This window comes from Seriola lalandi, unplaced genomic scaffold, assembly GCF_002814215.2.
Source record: "Seriola lalandi dorsalis isolate HSWRI2012SDOR001 ecotype SW California unplaced genomic scaffold, Sedor1 jcf7180002054934, whole genome shotgun sequence".
Lineage (NCBI taxonomy): Eukaryota > Metazoa > Chordata > Actinopteri > Carangiformes > Carangidae > Seriola > Seriola lalandi.
In genome coordinates, this window is record NW_019525486.1 from 879,401 (window position 1) to 894,492 (window position 15,092).

Here is a 15,092-nt window from a genome sequence, read left to right on the forward strand (position 1 = left end):
TCCCAGCAAAAGCATTCCCACTAAAATGTGACTCATATTGCAATCAAAATAATGATATAATAATTAATAATAATATTAATTTTTCCAATAATTAGTTAATAATTTTTTTTCTGCATATTCAGACCGAGTTCAGATCTTTATTGTTCCACAAGAGGGAAATGCAGAGACTCAACACAAAACTGGACTCAAGAAAAATTATTATTCAGCACAAAAGAACTGCAGAGCAATAAAAATGTAACTACTCAACAAAAAAAGAAAAGCATAACGACTCAACCAATGAATGGAACTACTCAATGATACTACAGCGTGTAACAGCTTAACAAAATGTCACTACGCAACAAACATGGCATCGTGCCAAAGGCAATAGTGAAGGGAGGGACGTCCCCTGGGAGTCCCCGGCTCTGTCCTATATATTTGACATTACTCATATATTTCCTGTATTAATGCCTGTAAGCGACCCATTACGCTTTGACCTTTTCCATGACTTAATACCACAGGACGGCTCAGGGGGCGTTGGTCTCGTCTCGGCGGGATGTGGAGAAGGAGGAGGGAAGCCGGTCACTGTGTGAAGCCGTAAAGGGTAAAACTTACAGCCAAAGATGTGACTGAGGATCCTTTGAACCTGAGCAGAACTGCAGTCGACACATGCGTCGGTGCAGGATGTTTGTAATAACAAGAGGAAGACACTGAGAGCCTGTGCCGTATATAAAAGAGTTTGTTCTGCTTTGAGTGTTACCACATGTTAGCAGTGTGCTGTCAAGGTCTGAGGACTAAGGTCGGTGTCTGATAAGGTTAGTCATGTACATGAAAGGGTCCCTCTGTCCTTTGGTGACTCTTTCTTCTTCTTCCTCTGTGCTGCAGCCCGAGCATAGAGCCGGACGGACACAGTTATTTTCAGAGTTCCCAGGGATTATGCTGCCTCATTGCCATGGAGATGATTGTGCAGGGGAAGTAACAGGTCAGAAATCAGTCAGTAATGTTGGATTCCTGGAGCCAAAAGGTTCACATAAAGCTTCTCGGGCCAGCCACCCGTCAAGTGGATGAAATTTTCATTCCAAATTCTGGCTGGATGTACAATCAGAGTATCCTGGGTGGGCACCCAGGGGCCCAGCATCCTAGTGGGTCCTTAGAAGTGCAAAAAGAGAGTAAAGAAATATTTGAAAAAAGGACATCATTAACTGCTGTGGGTCTAAGCATCAGTCCAGCAGTGCCTAACCTCATGGGCAGGAGGAGAGGAGGCTGTGAGCCTCTCTTCTGATTGGCTGACTGTTTTCTGAGTGATTAAATAAACATATAGCAGATTTCAGATAAAACACTCAGAGAAACCAAATCCTGCAAGTTTGGAGGGCCGGTCCAGGTGGGCGGGGGCTTGGGGCATGACTGACAGTGGTGATTGCTTTGTTGTGACACCATAAAGTTATAGAAGTTCTCTGTGGAGAAATGCACATTTTGCTCTCTGTAGCATCACACACACCAGCGATTTCACTGGTTGTGAAGCCAAAACAAAAACGTGGCTTAAATAAGAAAAATGCAGCAGTATTAGTATAATAACCTGACCTGTCTCGTGCTGGGGCACATCCAGTTCTTAGACCTGCCGTGCCACATTTTTACAATCTTACTTGTCAAAACAACCGCTACAAAAAATTAAAAAGTGCAAAATGTGACTGAGTTCAGAAAGTTTCTGGGAGAAATGCCAAGGATTCCAAGAAGTTATGGAGCTTCAGGGAATTCAGCAAATGGATCCCTGTGCAAGTGATCAATCTTTTGCACTTTTTGTATTTGCCACAATAAGTTGTTGTCTTCTATTTCTACATCAATTTATCCCCCTTCAAGTTTAAACAATGTGCCAATGTGCCGGAGATGCCAGTGGGTTCCTGCATGTGCCAAGAGAAAAAGAGAGAATGCACAATAGCAGTGTTGTTACCACGATATCGATAGTGGTGACGTACAGATTAAATTAACATGTGATCTGTTTGAACAATGTTCCTTATGGCTAATTACTTTAATATAACACTTGTAAAATTATAATGATATAAGCAAAATATTGATTGATCATGGTTGTTACTGTAAAGCTTGTTTGTTTTTTAGAGGCATCTCAGTGTAGATCCCATTTGTCACTGGGGGGTTGAAGAATCAGCTGGGCAGTAAAATGGTTAAGATTTCAGGTGAAGTGGGGCAGCAGTCAGGGAAGCTTCCGACAGCAGTGACAACTGCTTTTGGGAGGTGCAGCGGGAGCTTGTGCCAGGTTGCAACTTGACTTCTAATGGCAGCAGCGGTGATCTCTCACCTGGACACAGCCCAAAAAAACCTCCCCGAGAGCTCGGCAAGACACCTAACAGGTTTATATTATAACTGAGGGCTGAGGTGCTGCAGCATTTGCACCCAGTGAACTGTGGGGCCTTCGAGCGGGAGGTCAAAGGTGAAGAAGCCTATTTCAGAGCTTATGCTGAACTCAGCAAGGTGTTGATGTAAAGATGTTGAGCGTTCACCAGAGTGTAAGGAGGTCAGGCAGAAGCGTGTGTGTGTGTGTGTGTGTGTGTGTGCGCAGCTGTATGGCTGTCACTGTGTATTTAGTTGGTGCCAAAGTGCTGCCAGGACTCTAGTCTTGACTGGATTAAGTAGACTTTTTATTTTCTAATCATATTAGCTTGCAATGCATCTTACCGCTCAGCTCTGGGCCGGTGGAGTGGGCGACGAGATCACCCTTCAACTGTCCTCTTCGGCTGAGCCGAGTTGAAACCCCAAGTTTAAGCTCCAGCCATCCATCTTGCTAAACTGGCTTTGAGGCAAGACGCTACCACCTCTGAGAGCAGGCGTGTGCAGATGAAAGACGGCAACAGAAAAGAAAAATTAAAAGGACACATAGGAGTGTGAGTAGGTTTGTTTGGTTCTGGTCAGGGTTTGTCTCATGCATACATTGTCCTCTGTGACAAACAACCACCGTCCGAAGCAATGCTCAGGCTGCCTTCACACGACACTCGCACTACATCACAAAAGCCTCTTGTAATAATGTGTGCGGCTGGAGAAGAATGGCAAACATCCGGCTGTCAGTTTGAATTTACTTTTTATATAAACCATTCCAGCTTCGGTAAAACAAACCGCAGCTTTTTTCTCCTGGGCTTCGCACTCACTTCCTTATTATGGAGCTAAAGTCGTCACCCTCCTCCCAAACTGAGGGCTGAGACTGAAAGAAACACTCACATTACAAGAAACAAACATTCACGTGATTCTGAAACTTTTTCAAGGACCCCTGAACTGACACAAAGTCGACCACGGACCTTTGAGATGTTTTATTACAGAAAGTGTTTGAATCCCATGACAAAGAAAGGTCACACATTCTGTCATTGTCTTACTTATGGATGGAATTATAGTGAAAATAAAGTATTCCCCTTTTTGCTTTGATAAGCACTTTGAGTTAGACCACATCCTGTGTCACTGTGTCATCATTACAGTTGTTATTATATTCTCTATAGTACCATTTGCAACAACAGCCACACCAACACAGCTGCTTTTTATTTCACTGCAGTGCTATTTTGGGTCTGAACCTGGGCTGAGACACGGCTCCCAGAGTGAGCCGTCACTTGTTCAAATCAGTTATAGGAAAAACTCAGAAATTCTGCACAAAGAATATGAATGACTGCCACTCTCCGCTCTAGTTATCCTCCATTTGCTCCAGCAGAGCTCCCGGCGGCCGGCACTGGATATGTGTTGTTGTACCTGGCAGCTCAGTGTGTCAGTGTGAAGCATGATGGCGCTACACAAGGAACATATGTGCTCAGCAAGACTTTTCCCAGGTTAACTAAAGTGAGAAAAAATACTCTGACAAAATTGATCTGTACGGTCTGACTGGCCGATGTGGGATTCCTCTGAAATCGTGGGAAGTGTGTTTACAGCGAACCCGTCAGTCAGTTTAGCACCTCATGTCTCTCAGCATGAAGCGAAGCATCAGTGTAAAAGAGCCCGCATCAGAAAGAGGAAGTGGTTAGGCAGCGCCCGTTCACCTCGTCGATTTTCTTAATCAAAGGATTAACTGATTTACAGGCTGTTACGTAACCCCCCCCCAAAAGAAGCATCAAGTTCTGATCTCTCTCTCCTTCTCTCTCTCTCTCTCTCTCTTTCTCTGAGTAAGTGAAAATATGTGTGGTTCAGATTCGGAACAATAATCTCTTTCAACACATTTGACCTGTGTGTACCGACAAAACCAAAGGAAATCACAGTCCAGAGATGGAAAACAAAGAGGAACAAGCAGAGAGACGGTTAAACCCTCCCCTGTTGACTGTGCCATGCCCCCGCCAGTCCAGGAAAATAGATTCAAATAATGAAGCTTGTTGTCAGACTTAACCACTGCTTTGCTAGATTTTTGGAATTTTATATAACAGACAATAAAATTGGGCCTTTGAATGTTGGCCCTGTTTTCATTCCACTGGGCTGAAAATCAATAAGAGCATGTTAGATTAGTTTGTGAAGTATCAGTTAATAGTTTGCTCTTACAGCTGGGTATTTTCCCCACGTAGCATTTAAAGAGTTCTTGAACTTTAATGGTCTCTTGTAAGATTGAAAAGACAAACTGAGCTTTGGGAATTAGGACAAATGTAGTTTCATAAAGGATAAAGAAAACAAGATTCTTCTAAGAACCAGCCGAGGTTTTTCTCCAAAGCAGTCGTTCTTAACCTTCGAGGCTGCTTGTAGGATGTAGCGAGAACAAAGGTTTTATTTCAAAGGTAATTTCTCATGAATCAATTTTCTGGTGAATGCTCTTTCCTTCTGAAATAATTAATAACGGACTATAATACGCTTTCTAAATATTCATAGCCTGAAAAGTGTCATCATTTTCTCTTTCAGTGTTTCTTCTGACGGGTGTGTGCACCTAGTGCGCCATTACGAATCATCATCCCCTTCAGCTCACCAGAATCACCACCGTAAACGTGTGTTTGATTTTCTGTCAAACAGCCTTTGTTTTTTCTTCTCTTCCTTTCAGGTTATATTGAGGAGGCGTGCATCATCCCCTGTCCTTCAGACTGTAAACTTAGCGAATGGTCCAACTGGTCGCGCTGCAGCAAGTCCTGCGGCAGCGGGGTCAAAGTTCGCTCCAAGTGGCTCAGAGAGAAGCCGTACAACGGCGGCCGGCCGTGTCCCAAACTGGACCACATCAACCAGGTGAAGCAGACACTGAAGCTGAGGCTCTCTGGAGCTCGGTACTCAAGCCTGGTTTTCAGCTCTACATTGTTGCTTGAATATTTATGAACTGTGCAACAATATATTTAAACTTATTACAAGTGTGATGCATATTATACATATCCAACACAGGCAGAGGAGAGAGAGAGCGAGAGGAAGAAATTAATTATTAATGAATAATTAGCCTGAGTCTGCAGAGCTTTGCTTTACCTTCTCCTCATTATTGCTGCACTCATTTTTTGCTGAGCAGCAACAGTACAAAAAGCACTGGGTGCTATAAATGGATCCCATCCACCATATTAATGCCCCAACATGAGCCAGTTGACTCCTTCAGGTTTCCATGATTTGGAATAAATGAAATGCTTTCCAGGCCTGTGAGTATCAGCAGATTCAGATTGAGGTGGTGCTGGTGTGTGTGTGTGTGTGTGTGTGTGTGTGTGTGTGTGTGTGTGTGTGTGTGTGTGTGCGCGCGCGCTCACACACTGTTCACACAGGTATTTATGCCAAAGGCTTTTCTGATTATGTGCTCTTGAATGTTGCATTAATCATAGGTTTTGCACTATATGAACAGTTGGCATGTGCTCATTAATCCATCTGTCTCTTTTTAATCCACTTCAATGCTCACTGGATGTGACTCACTGCTACAGGCCCAGGTAAGAGCTGCTATTCTCAGCTATTTGTAATGTAGTCACAGATGTTAAGTGTCACTGATGTCAGTAGGTCACTGACAGATAGATGTACACAGTCACAATATCCTCACTGTGAGTAAACAAAGTACTACGGCAGATGGGAGTTTTATTTCTACAGACATTTCTCAGAGGCAGAGCTGCTCCGGGGGCAGAAATAATCTCGTTGGCTGAGTTAAACCTCAGAGAGCTGAATCACTACGTATTGGGCAAAACTTAACTGACAAACTTGCTTGGCTAAGGTAAAAATATCTATGAAAATACGATTTCTAGAGGCCACTTTTTTTCTTTTTCTATTCATGATCGCGATCGTCACAAAGTCCCAACAATCAAGGTTTAACCTGCCGTAAGAAAATGTGCCATGAAATCCACGTGAAAGTGTCGAGCACATGAATAAGGTTATTCTGTCCTCAGGTGTATGAGGTCGTGCCGTGTCAGAGCGACTGCAATCAGTACGTGTGGGTGGCTGAGCCGTGGAGTGTGTGGAAAGTCAGCAACGTGGACTTAAAGGAGAACTGCGGCGAAGGCGTCCAGACCAGAAAAGTCAGGTATGTGTCAAAGAGTTTTTCTGTCCTTCTGTTTCTCTTCATGTTTACATTATTTGCATAATGTATATTTGCATTTTCATAGCTATTAAATGTAGCACTGAAGTAATTAGTTGATTAGTCAGTCAACAGAAAATGGATTCAAAAACGGCCAAACGAGCTTTTCAAATGTGACAATTTGCTTTTTTTTAATCCTTTTTTTTTAATATTATTTATTTTTATATGATTGAAAATGACAGTTTTGCTGTTTTACATTCTGTGTAATTAATTAGTTCATAAGAAAAAACAGTTGGAGGCAGTCAAACCTTAAAGACATGTGACACATCCAAACTAACAACCCTGAGTAAAGTTTCATGTTTTTTGAAAAACATCAAATAAAAAAAATGATGTTAGAAATCTGCAATTTCAAGGTGAAATTTTAAAATAAATGTGGTGGCAGTGGTGGTCGAGGAAAGCCAGGATTTTTTTTCTGTATATGTGTATTTATTGTGGTATTTTAACAATTGGTTAAAACCTAAAACGAAAGTTAAAAGTGGAGTGCAACTTCATTTCAGGTCTGTAATTCAGCTTGTCCATGCTCAGACTGTCTGTGTTTACACTGACTCTCCATTTTTACTTAATATTGACCTTCGTAACGGAGGAACACACTCCGCTGCAGGTTGCTAAGTATCTCATGTACCAGCCAACGCCAACGTCTCTTTTGTTCGCTGGAGCGCAACATCAGCTTTGCTGAAATGAGGTCAGCTTCAGTGTGTCTGTCGGCCAATCCCACAGGTGCATGCTGAACACCATCGACGGCCCGTCGGAGCCCGTGGAGGATTACCTATGTGACCCGGAGGAGATGCCCCTGGGGGCCAGGGAGAGCCGTCTGCCCTGCCCCGAGGACTGCGTTCTCAACGACTGGGGGCCCTGGAGCCGCTGCAGCCTGGTGAGAGCTGAACCCAGATCAGACAGCAGCAGCTCAGCTGTCTGACACAGAGGAGATATGGGAGCGTCAGACTTTTTGTGAAGCCCACTGAGATTCATCATGATATCTTTTTCTTGTCAGAAATATTTCCTCTGAGGCTCGAGGAATTCAAAGCGTAGCTGCACTGTATTATTGTGAGCAGTGACTGAATCTTTGTCAACAGGTTATTTCTCGTCCACCAAGGAAGAATAAAAGAGATATATGAACTGGGAAGCAGGAAGAAAATGGCTGATACATCACCTATATTATAGTTTGCTCACTGTGTGTTCAGCAGGGAAGGAAGGTGATTTATGATAAAGACTCGGAACTCCTGAGCAGGTTTCCAAATTTACATTTACACACACACACACACACACACACACACACACACAGAAGTGATGTAGTGGCGAACATAAACCTGGCTGTTTGTGATTATCATTTGGCCAAAAACATTTCAGAAAAATATTGACTTATAAGATATGCAATGATCCTTTTTCCAACTCTGTGTTAAATATTAAAGTCGAGATTTGTAAAGAGACACCAGCCCCTGATTGGAGAGCACACACCAACAGGCTGCAGCATGTACGTAATCTTCATTCTCACTTAAAAAAAAGAAAAGAAACAAGCATGTAAGGTGTCAGAACGTCCCGTTCAGCTCCTCCAGCCCTGACACCTCTGATTCGTGGTAAAAAAGCCATTTTAACTGCTCCGGTTTCACCTGCTGTTCTCGCAGCATCACATTGGCCATTGTTAATCACACCCCATTCTCTCCCAAAGTGCTTGACACAAAGACTTCCCACAATTCCAATCTCGACATGGAGTCTGCAGCGGCACCAGCGGGGCCTCGTGCATGTTTTATTCATCGTGCCGGCGATGGAGTTATTCAAAGGCTGTCATTTTCTCCCCCAACTCTCTTCTGAGCAAGCAATGACTGTGTAGAATCTGGTGGTTTACCATTCCTCCAGAATATCCATTTCAGCCGTCCTGTCGTCTCCCGCTGGAAAAAAAAAATCAAATTCCACATACTGGGAATCCCTAGGAACCGGGCCTGCGCAAACTGAGGGAGAATGTCTTGACAAGAAATCTTAAATGAATTGTGGCTCTAGAAGCTGGGAAACAATCCAGAAGCAGGCAAATTCACAGTTATCAGCTTTAATGTTCAATAAATATGAGCATCAGTGTGACAGGAGCTCTGTGGCTTTGTTCCAGTCCAGGGATACGTCTGTATTCATTTCTTATCACTCTGCAATGAGGACTGCCTAATCATGTACACACTCTACAGGCTGCAGCTTCTGACGGTCCGTCTTTGTTTCAGCCCTGTACCAGAACCAACAATCGACTGCGGACGGCGCTCACCCTCCGGTCGCCCAGTGTGGGGAGGCAGTGTCCGGACACGACTGATCCGGAGCCGTGCAGCCTGAACCTCAACTGTTTCAACTACTTCTACAACATCACAGGTGGAGTACATGTCGAAAAATAGAAAAGCTTCATATCTGTGCAGCGGGTTGGAGTGACTAAGCTGAGTTTCCTTCCATCTGTCAGGTCGTGAAAACATCTTGTGTCTCCTCATTATGACAATACTGTTGGTGCTTTGTGTTTTGGACGGAGCAGGTTTTTGCTGCCGTGGGTGTTTCGGGTTGAACGTTTCTCAACTTTAACCACAACACCAATATGAAAACAGCTATTGAATTGGGAGAACATCCCTGTGAACACAGTCTCCACTTCAGAATGAGACTCCTCATCTGTTTTAACAGCGAGACAAGGAATCAATAACTGACTTATCTGTTTTTCTGTTTTCAACAGCCTCATCACTTTTATTTTTTTCAAGTAAGATAATTGCAAACCTTGCAAGGTTTTATCAGCCTGTGTGCTGTGTTATGATGATGTAATGTTAATGGAGCTCTTTGCAAAGCTCCTCTCTGATCACGGGATCATTTTTTTGTTTGTCGGTTTGTAAGTTTTTTTTCTGCAGATCTCTGCAGTTACAGCCATTAAAGATCCCCTATTGTATAAAGGTAGATTTCTATGTGTAGTGTGATTATAGATCAGCTCTAGCTTCTATATTAATACTGTGAAAGTATCAAAGCCTCAGTCCACAGAGAAATGCTCACAGCCTGTATTCAGGACTTCTGTAACTTTGTGATGTCACAAGAAAGCGGTCGCCACTCTCAGCCACAGCCCAAGCCCCGCCCACCTGAACCCACAACCCAACCTTGCAGGATTTGGTTTTCGATCACTCAGAAAACTGTTAGCCAATCGGTCTCTGAGCCTCCTCTCTTCTGATTGGCTCACCGACCTGTTGTTACTAGAGCTCCAGAGAGGAGATGTGAAACTACACTGAGATGGTTTTTGGTTCTTAAAACTTATGGATCAACACTTCACATAAAAGACAGGAAAGTGTAAAATATGGGACCTTTAAAGTCTGGAAGCGAAGTAGAGGTAAAACATTTGACTGTTGGCTGCTGTGGGTTAAGTGCCTTCCTCGGTGGCACCTCTGTGGTGACTGTTGAGAATAGAAAATACATTTTGATTTACTGTAATCAGACAGATTTGACTTTGCATGCTTCCCACTCTCTGCTCTCTAATCTGCAGGATATCACCGCGTCACAGAGGTTACTCTTTCACATTTCATTCTGGAAACTGTTACAAACTATTTCGATAAAAAATAAACAAGAAGAGAGATTGGCAGCTTTCCTATATTTCACTTGTTGAAATTTTTATTGTGTTGCCTTCGTCGCTGCTGCTTCATATTCTCACCAACCCTCCCGTCTTCCTTCTTGTGTTGTTACACCAAGAGATGTGACATATAATCCCTACTGCTGGGTTCACAGTGGCATGCAGGCTTCCCAAGGTGTGTGTACATAATATAGAAGCAGAGATTATTATTGGGTAAAACACACTTTTCTTCTTTCTTTTTTTTTTTCATTGTTGATGCCGAGACCATCCAAGCTGCTTCTTCCTTCAGTGTTTCTCTCCTTTTCTTGCCGCCTTTTCTCTGAGTCTCTTACTGTCGCTTTTTCTTGTTGCAATCTCCCTATTTTCGGTCCCCAGAGTGCCACAAAGCTCCTCGGCAGAAGGAGACACAATTCCCTGAGTTGAGTTTGCAAACGAGCTCTCTGCAGCTAAAAACAGCCACTCATCTTTGTCAGCGGAGGGCACACTTCATGATGATACCTCCGCCTCCCTGTTGTCACAGAGGGTTTTTTTGCATGGCACACTGTGGTTTTAAAGGCATTTGCACCCTAAGTCTGGAATAAAATGTCGTCTCTTTACTTCATAGAAATATATTTTTTAAGGTGGAGGTGTGCCGAGGTTCAGCCTCTCACAGCTCTGAAATTGTGTGGTGAGATTTATTGAGGAAAACTTGTGGTGATGTTGCTTTTAAATCCTGGTTACTTTGTCAGAAGAGAAAACTTAGATCTGACCGCCTGCCCACACAACTCACTAATGATGCCAGCATAAAAGGATGCTGATGGCAGCCACAGTTATTGGATTTAAGTGAGCAGTTTTAAACCTCCAATGACCTCTTTGCTGACAAAGTAATCATCTGTTATTGACAGTGATCTTTGCCAGCCAGAAGCTGTTTAAGAGTCTGACTCCAAAGAGACAACAAAGAAACACACAGGGTGATTATTTGAAGGCTGTGGCAGAAGGAAAGGGAGGCAGAGGGAGGAGGTGTGTCATGCAAGGTAATGAGCTGAAGTCGAACTTACAGTACGGAAAGTACAGGGCGTGCTCGCCGTTCTGCTGAGTCATCTGGATGCCTAAAGTAGTTGATTTGTATGCATGACACGTCGGTCCTAAAACATCTATCCAGATACATTGCAGTGAAGGAATGAGGAGATTGTTTATGTCAGCAAAATAGCTGGTAATTAATTTGATGGAGTTGCACTGTGTCAATGCACCTCATAAAATCTCATCAATCTTTTATCAGTCTGATAAAATCTTGATATTTTATATTAGAAATCTGGTCGTTGTACATCAGCTGGAGCTGTATCCTTCGGAGGACGCGGCCCGTTGAGGTGTGTCCCGTCATAGACTTCATAAACCGAAATGAGACAGTCTAGCCTACAGAGGATTTTCGCTTTGTGTCACCTGCTGTATCCGCTCCTGTCGCCTAGCAACCTTGACAACACATAACTTGAAGTTTTAAGGCCCTTGGTTTTAACAGTTGTACCGTTAGCTGTTGAACTGAGCTGAAACCTTACTTACTACTTATTTAAGTACTTTTTTATTTAAAAGTGTAATCTCTGGCTCTCAGTCGGTGTTGTTTGCTTTCATTACCTGCGAGCAGTGAATCTTGGGATAGGTGGGGCCACAGGAAAAAAAAAAAAAAAAAGGCTGCATTTGAAGGCGCCTTCGAAACAGGACAGCCCTGTCACGCCGCTGTGACGCAATCGGTCTTCAAATGCAGCCTGCGAAGGATGCAGCCCCTGAATTGGGACGAGCTGTTGTATATCAGCGTATAAAGCAACTGTTAGAGTAACACAGGACAACGTGGTGCGACAGTGTGTTTCTGTGTGTTCACCCTTTAAAAGCTAAGACACCACAGCTTTCTCATTGTCTGGGGTTTATTCATTCAACAAGCATTTGAAGACTCGTGAACAGCCTCTCCTCGTGTTCTGTCCCCGCGCTCCATCCCTGCTTCGACTGAGAATACATCCAGATACAGAAGCAGAACACCAGTGAAATGCTATTTTCTTGTAACTTGAATACATTCCTCTCGTTTTCCTTCCTGCTCCCGTCGATACCACGACTCCCTCTCGCCCGCCTTCCAGCTTTGCTTGCACCCAGGACGGTAATATGAATCGCAGCAACCTGCTGAACACCAATAAATATTTGCTATGTGAGGTAAAGTTATGAGCTGTTCAAGCTGGCGGGTAACATTTATCATATGAGGCTATAAAATGTAGTTGGAGAATTTGTGATGAGTGAACTCTGGGATTTAACAGCTACTCGACTGCTAGAGGATGAAAAGGTTTTCAACTTTTCTTGTAGTTCATCTTGATTTTTAATGTCTGCATTCATGTATAAACATTTCTCTATAAAATAATGAATAATAAAAATCATGAGAGTGTTTATACACATATTTTATTTTGTCCTTTCCAGGTGTATGTAACGTTAGCCAGAATGAGAGAGTCAGGACTTGGTTGAGTCATACTGTAATCAATATTTCCATATTAACAGTGGATCGATTGTAAAGATGATCACACATAATTTCAGTTTTTCCGGCCTGAAACTTTATTGTTTTGGTGGTTTTCAGATGGAGCGTGTAGCTGTAGAAAACCACCCCAGCATCAAGGAGAGGAGACACAGTTAACTGGTTAACACATGGAGCATTCAGCAGTTAATGAAGCCATGTATTTCCCTCAGGAGTTGGTCGAGACCAAAAACAGTAAATGTTGGACTTACCATTCATCAGATGGACACAAACACCGCTTCAGATGAATGCTGATGTTGCTCTGTTTCTGTTGGATGTGCAAACAAATGACTGTTAACACATTAACCCTTATTGATTTTTTCTGCCCCTGCGAAAGAAATTCCTCTTGAATGTCGAGAGTCTTTAGTCCTCTGAATAATTACAGATGCGTCGTGATGAATCGGATCTCTTTAAGTCATGCAGCACACAGAGACGACCCAACACGGCTGTTCTCTAAAGACCTGGCTTTATATCCTGTCAGGCGAACAATAGAACAACAGTTGCTGACTCGTCAGGTGTCAATCACGCCTTTCTCAGCACAATGACCCTTTTGTGTTATCTTCTCAAACCCGTACAATAACACCAAATCAGAACATGAGTTCCTCAATCTAAAATGTTAATATCTCACACCAAAAAAGAGTTAATGCAGGTTTTTTGTCACAAATATGATCTTATCTTGGATTTGGCTGCACGGAGACACATCTGGATTTGAAAGCAAAAACATTCAAGTTGTTCTGGTAGAATAAATAAATAAGACAGCGTGAGGAAAGCCAGGAACAGCGACACGCTCGTCACGCCGACACATTTAAAAAGAACGCAGTCTCGCTGTGGAGAAATGTTCAAACAGCGTGCCATTTTAGTTGTCAGTTTTCAGACCTGAAAGATTTGCATTCTGACTCGCAATTTACTTAAGACTTGACTTTAGACATGTCTCAAATGACTTGAGATCTGATTTGGACTTGCCCCCGAAAAACTTCAAAACAGCTCTGATGTATGCTTTGATGGAAAATGAGCTTTTCCTAGAGTTGCACTGATGAAGTTCAGAGCAAAAATTCCAGTGATGACAGTGTCGCTGGGTTTTATTTTCTGTGACATTTATTTTGAGTGATTATTTGCAGAAAGTAGATGTAGATGAAATTAGTGATGGAAAATAGATGCTAATTGTTCACTGCATATTTATTCAACCTATCATTATGTGGAGTTGTTCGTGACAAAGCTCAGAAAACCTCCAGCACAACCAAGAAACGACAAAACCTCTGTGCGACTTTAGTTGACAGTCCCCGGGCTGCTTGTGACATGAAGGAATCAAATTCAGAAAATGCATGGACTTAATGATGCTCAGTGGCCAGCGCTACGAGACTGTGGTTGCATCATTATGTAGTAATCCTTTATAAACAACATGGCCCATACTGTGTCGCGGGGGATTGCCTGTGTTGTTGGTATTTCAGCCTGGCACTAACAGATCCCTGTAGTGTTGTATCAAGCACTCTGAGTTAACTTTATTTTGGCATTGCATGAACATTATCCGCCAGAAATGTAAATGTGGCTTTGTTTTGTTTCTCCTCAGACTGGAGCACATGTCAGCTCAGTCCTAACGCCGTGTGTGGGAGCGGCATCAAGACCCGGATGCTGGACTGTGTTCGCAGCGACGGCAAATCGGTGGATATAAAATTCTGCGAGGAGGTGAGACCTGCAGAAAATTCCTCAAGTGTCTCGTTTGGTATTTTTCCCTTTTTGTTTCTTGGGCAGTTTCGTTTTTACTTTCTTTCTTTGACACACTCATTTTTCTTAATGACTTAATCACATCAGTCATTACAATATATTATTGTACCCTTCTTGTACTATTAGGCCCACAGCAACATGAAATATTCAGACGTATTCCCGTGCAGAGATTGTTGTCGTTGCTGTAGGCTGAGTGTTTTATTCATTCATAATGTGTCCCAGCTCCCTGTAATTGTAGCCGGGGGCCTGTGGCAGAGCCGTCCCCACAGCTATTTAACCCTTGGCCACCTTCATCATCTGGCTCATTCACAAAAACACAGTGTCAGGATGGCTTTCACAGCAGCTTCGATATTCCAACTCTGCCGGCCAGATGCTGCTCGGCGTAGACTTTCCCCCTGCCAGAACAAAGACTTCTGGGAATTGTAGTTCTGAGAGGTCAAGCTGCTGTCTGGCAATCATAGATCGATTGCTGCCATGACTGTTCATCTGTGTTGTGGACGACTCGATCATGTGTCATGAATTACCCTCAATGTGCTGCAGCTGAATCTGGAGAAGAAGTGGCAGATGATCATCTCCTGCGTGGTCGAGTGTCCCGTCAACTGTCAGCTGTCAGACTGGTCGGCCTGGTCAGACTGTTCACAGACCTGCGGACTGGAGGGTAAGACTCGTGGTATCAAAGATGTTGCTCAACACTATAATCAGCTAACATTGTGCAATAGATCTTGACATTTAGCCTTTTTATCTTGAGCGACTTCCAGTGTGATCAGGGAACTGACTCACTGGTGACAAATCTGTGACCTTTTACTAACATGACACCA

At 43.2% G+C, this 15,092-nt stretch overlaps 1 protein-coding gene across 1 annotated transcript in view; it reads left to right on the forward strand.

Moving 5' to 3' along the window:
• Positions 1-15,092, forward strand: part of thsd7ab (thrombospondin, type I, domain containing 7Ab) — a 150,366-nt gene that overhangs the window by 98,409 nt on the left and 36,865 nt on the right. The window contains exons 15-21 of the mRNA XM_023393425.2: positions 4,979-5,157; positions 5,823-5,828; positions 6,276-6,409; positions 7,181-7,334; positions 8,668-8,809; positions 14,120-14,235; positions 14,815-14,932. Coding sequence (XP_023249193.1) covers positions 4,979-5,157; positions 5,823-5,828; positions 6,276-6,409; positions 7,181-7,334; positions 8,668-8,809; positions 14,120-14,235; positions 14,815-14,932 — 849 coding nt within the window. The remainder of the gene's footprint in view (positions 1-4,978; positions 5,158-5,822; positions 5,829-6,275; positions 6,410-7,180; positions 7,335-8,667; positions 8,810-14,119; positions 14,236-14,814; positions 14,933-15,092) is intronic.